Source organism: Phalaenopsis equestris, unplaced genomic scaffold, assembly GCF_001263595.1.
Source record: "Phalaenopsis equestris unplaced genomic scaffold, ASM126359v1 Scaffold000002, whole genome shotgun sequence".
NCBI classification, from domain to species: domain Eukaryota; kingdom Viridiplantae; phylum Streptophyta; class Magnoliopsida; order Asparagales; family Orchidaceae; genus Phalaenopsis; species Phalaenopsis equestris.
Genome location: NW_018164444.1, coordinates 62,446,376 through 62,451,625, shown reverse-complemented (window position 1 = coordinate 62,451,625; position 5,250 = coordinate 62,446,376). Strand labels below are relative to the sequence as shown.

The window sequence follows — 5,250 nt, the reverse complement described above, 5'->3', positions numbered from 1 at the left end:
CTGCTGTTCCAGCCATCCCTACCTTTGCCACCCCCTTTCCTTCGCTGCCATCATCTAGAAAACAACAAGCTTGCTGTTTTTCTGCTCTTTCAGCAGCCTGCTGTCCCTACCAATTCACTTTGCTGACCACTACCACCTCTGGATCTAATCCTAGGGTGAATTTGTGTTGTTGTTTGTTGCAATTTCAGATTTATGTTTGTTTGTTGTAATTTTCTATTGGAAGTTGGTAATAATATTTATTTTTTCATTGTTATTTGGTTTAATAAGTTGGTTTGATCAAATTATTAAAAGGTGTGAACGATTTAGATATTTTGGGTCCGTTGTCCAAAGCGATGGTGATATAGATGGGGATGTTAATAGTAGAATTCAAGTTGGTTGGTTGAAGTGGAGGAATGCTTCGGGCATTTTGTGTGTTAGAAAAGTACCGCTAAGACTGAAAGGAAAATTTTATAAGACGGTGGTGAGACCTGCAATGCTCTATGGCGTTGAATGTTGGCCTTTAAAAGAGAAGCATAATAATAATTTAAGTGTTGCCGAGATGAGAATGATTAGGTGGATGAGTGGCTTTACACTACAAAATGCGGAATGAATATATTCGTGATAGGGTTGGTGTAGCTCCTGTGACAGACAAAATTAGAGAAAGTCGTCTTAGATGGTTTGGTCATATTAAACGTCGACCATTAGATGATCCGATTAGGAGAGTAGATGTTTTAAATTCGACTTGTGTTAAGAAAGGCAGAGGTAGACCTAGGAAGATTTGGGCTTATTGTATTAAAAATGATCTTAATTTACTAGAACTTAATGAAAATATGACACTAAATAGGACGCAATGGAGAAAAAGGATTCATGTAGCCGAACCCACATAGTGGGATTAAGGCTTTGTTGTTGTTGTTGTTGTTGTTGTAGAGTAGTACACAAATCGGAGGACCTCATGATTAATCGAAATTGAATCTAGAATCTTCTGAATGATTGCAATTCGTAGGTGGTTAGAGCTGACTGATTGGGTGGCATTTAGGAGACTTTCACTGTCTCTCACACAGCAACTTCCGTGCACAAGCTGCTTGTGAAGAAAGGGAAGCTATCTGAGTGAATGTAAACCATGCTTCGATTCATGCAATTTTGATCACGTTGGATTTGCATAATTGAAATGCTTGTTCTATGCAAAAAATCTGCTAAAATTAAAATCCATATGGCTAATAAAATAATTTCGAAGTTCTTGAATCTACTTTTAAGCTGTTTTTTTTATTTGAATGAATATTTTTGATCTGGCTGATTTTGCAAGCCATATCTATAACCCTTTTTTGAAACCTAAGACAGCTGCGAACATGGGCCTAAGTTTTATGTCTTGAACACTTGTGTTTTTGCTAATCTGATGGTTTCAAGAACTAGTTTGCCCAAAATAAAAAATTTGATTTGAATCATTCTCTTTAAATGAGAGTTAATGAAGGGGTTGCTTCTCACAGGACTTGAACTTGTTTTAAAGTCATCATTTATTTGGGGTTATGTGAATGAACATCATTTCATATTGCACTGGTGAAACTTGATCTTGCAGTTTTCTATTGGAGTTTATGAAAGCTTATTTGTCATCTCACATCTCATTATGAGATTTTGCTTTAATTTTACTATCTTGAATTTCAGTGCTTTGAATGGATTTGCTGGAGCTGATGCTAGGAGGAGAATGTCTTCAGAGCAAGGACCTACAGTGGTTCATCAAAAGCCGGGGCCGCTACAAACCATATTCGATCTTCTTCCAGATGAGGTAAGTTCCATTCTTGCATGTGTGGTTTGATGATTGGTTGGCTCTAATGTGTTTAAATTTATTTCAGGCTGTAGAGCATAGTTACTCATGTGCGCTTGAGAGGTCTTTTCTGTATCATGGGCGGATGTATGTCTCTTCATGGCATGTTTGCTTCCATTCAAATGTATTTTCTAAGCAAATTAAGGTGAGCTACCTATCACTTTTTTATTATCTTGCAGTACTCTATTAACTTTTCCTTGAGTAATAAATACCCAAAAATTACTTTGATCTATATATTATATATATGTGTGTGTGTTTACCGTCATTTGAAACTTTATTGCTGTTTTCTTTTCGAATATTTGTTTTGTTGTTTTAATAAATGTTGAGAGCACACACTCTTCTGAAAATTTGATTGATTAATATCTTATTTAGTTTTAATTAGCTTATTCAATCTTTCAAGAAACTCAGTCTTTATAAGAGAAACACCTCTGGAGCCTGTAATGCTTATTATATGTGAGTCTAAGTAACATGATGAATCGATATGCAGTTGTTATTTTAATTGTTGATTACGCTGTTTAATTTTATGATCCATAACTCGAAGTTGCAATATCAACTATCCGATGCCAAAGATCAAGGGCTATGTAATCTGGGTTTATTTATGTTGAACATAAGGTACTGACGACACATCTAAAGACTGTGCTATGATGGATATGCACCAACATGAGACGCAGGCGTGTATGGCATTCATTGTATGGCACAACATGAATGCAGGGACATGACATAACTGTTGAAAGCAATATACAACATGCTACGGATGCTGTGTTTTTTCTATATTGTTACTATAAAATGCATAAGAAAATGCCTACTGCTCTAATTTACTGTTAAAAATCATTACATAATGAAGTATGATGCCATATTTATCATATAAAAAGTTTTAATGATCAACAAAAGATAAACCAGCATTTGCATATCAAGCATATTTCGTCCTCAATATCACAGTATAATTAATATTAATCTTTAGACTTCATTTCAGCATTGGTCTTTAAACAAAATACCAAGAACCCATACCTAGATAAGATAATATTTAAAATGCTTGTTAAAATATGATATATTGATGTTTGGCGAAATGGAAGAGAGGCTAAGAGTAGGTGACTATATATAGGCATATAGGTCAAGCAAAAATAGAAGAAAATAAAGGGGCTGATATCATTAAATATAAAACATAAGTCACTTCAGAACTTTAGTACTTGCTAAAGACTAATTTTCAGCACAGTTATTTTCCTACGATAATACACATCCTCAAGCTTGATCTTGTACGTCAGAAAAGTTTCAGCTTGTTAGAAAAATTGGAAAAATGAGAAGTTCTCATAAATTTGTTAGAATTATTAATCAATTGCTCTTCGCTAAAGATGCCAAGGGTAATGATTTTCTTTGCTAAGATTATGTCTTTGATGAAGTGACAATCTACTTAATTTATTCGGTTTATTCATGGATGATGGAATTGTTTGAATGAGGGAGGGTTGCATGATTATCACAATTAAGTATTATGGATTGTGTGATAGCAAAGCTTGGTTCTTTAACAAGAGTTTTGATTGGCATCATTTTGATTGATAACTCTATGTTCAACCTTAGTTCTCAAACCAGCTACAGTCATTTACATCTCACTTTTCCAGGATACAAGATTTCCACTCTTAATGATAGTATCCTAAGATATATTTCTAATCCTTAATAAATCAGACATACTTTGCATTTGAAAAGGCGTCAACCCTTAAATGATTATCTTTCTCATAGATTAGTTCTTTTCTTGTTGTTAATAATAAAATAATTTTCTATGTGATCTTGACCTCGGTTTGAGTTAGATTTTCCCTAGTGACCCACAGTCAAAGGGAAAGTAAATAAAATGAGTCTTCGGCCAACACTACCTAATGTTATTAGGAAATGAATGCTCAGAGTATATACAAGAAAAAATTGTAATTGAAAGAGAACAAGATATAAAAGTTATAAAGTGGTTTGAAAATTTTGCCTACGTCCACTATCCAAAAGGTCCATTATTTTCTACACTAAGATTTTGAGTGAAAGACCCATTTTACAATCACTCTCCTTTGACTTTTTTGTTAACGAGTCTATTAGTTATCTTAAGGTTGCGGAGAGAGCGGAGAACATGGAGGGAATCATTCCTTACTGTGTTATCATAGGTGTTTTTTTAAATAGTCAATTATAATCTCGCTGAAATAACTTGTTTGATGAGAAATCGAGCAAATCGAAAGTTGAAAATAGTTTCAACCTACCTTTCTACAACACCAATTCAGATTTGATTAGGACCACCTTTTCTATAGAATCCATTTAGGTACGATGTGTGCCAGTTGGATGGCCATGATTTAGTGTGAGATTGAAGAATCACTTATCTTTTTTTTATTATTTTTTATTTTTTTGCTCAATGGGAGCTTTTTATAAGATTTCATTGGCATGTTTATTGACATGTACAGCTCTTCAAGAATTCTTCTCAACCATAACATCTCACATACTTCTTTAGCCAAGTCTTATATTCTCTTCAGCACTACTCTTTGCGGCCACATTCTGTTTTTTATTTCACCATATGACTTAATTTCCCCACATATGGGTGCAGCATCCAGACATTGATCTGCTATCAATAATTGAGCTTACCGAATTTGGATCAGTATATGTCTCTATGTTCTATTATGTGCTTTTCTAAAAGAGTAAGCCATTACCTGGTGTATTTTTTAAATATATGAGAATTCTATTGAATTTTTCAAGGTGTTTCTTGTAGGGCGAATGCATAAATTGACTTACCAAACTCATAACAAAGGCAATATCTAGCTGTGTATGCAATAAGTATATTAATTTCCCCACCAATTTTCGATACTTAAGTGTATTTATTGGATCACCTTCCTTCTCATCTCCCATATTCTGATTGGGATCAATAGGATTGTTTGTAGGTCTACATCCACTCAACACAGTTTTTTTGAGATGATCAAGCACATACTTCTGCTAGGAGTCAACAATTCATTTCTTTGATTGAGGAATCTTCATACCAAGGATATATGTCGGCGTTTAAAAGGGGGAAGTTGCGTTTGGGGGTCGCCCGTAAGAAGCTGTCGGCCGCCGGAATCGAAATCCCGTCGCCCGCTTCGGAAGGACTTTTTTTTTTAATTTACATATATATATATAATTTTAGAAAAATATGGAATCAAACTGACCTCATATTTTTCACAGTTTAAATGAAAGAGCGCTCTACCTCAAATCCTGTATCTATCCCGAGGGATAAACACAAGACTTGAGGGTGAGGCTCAATCAAATAAACTAAGAAAGATATGACATCCGTTTGGGTCTGCGAAACCATTTTATTTGCCGACAAGTTCCCCTATTTAATACAAAGAATTAAATAGGGTTTATTTTAAGCTGGGTTCGGAAAAGCTCCCTATAAGGGCAAGCCCCTATAGTTAATTACATCTTAAATGACCGAAGTCACCTAAGAAAACTCTCGATAAAAA

The 5,250-nt window shown here is 34.5% G+C and overlaps 1 protein-coding gene across 5 annotated transcripts in view; it reads left to right on the top strand.

Moving 5' to 3' along the window:
- LOC110037930 (BAG-associated GRAM protein 1) overlaps positions 1-5,250 on the top strand; it is a 65,242-nt gene that overhangs the window by 21,706 nt on the left and 38,286 nt on the right. For all 5 annotated transcript variants that reach the window (XR_002295379.1, XM_020742681.1, XM_020742673.1 and 2 more), the window contains exons 7-8: positions 1,639-1,759; positions 1,827-1,943. Coding sequence is in view for 4 of the 5 variants with exons in the window: in XM_020742681.1 (XP_020598340.1) it covers positions 1,639-1,759; positions 1,827-1,943 (238 nt within the window). In the remaining variant the exon portion in view is untranslated. The remainder of the gene's footprint in view (positions 1-1,638; positions 1,760-1,826; positions 1,944-5,250) is intronic.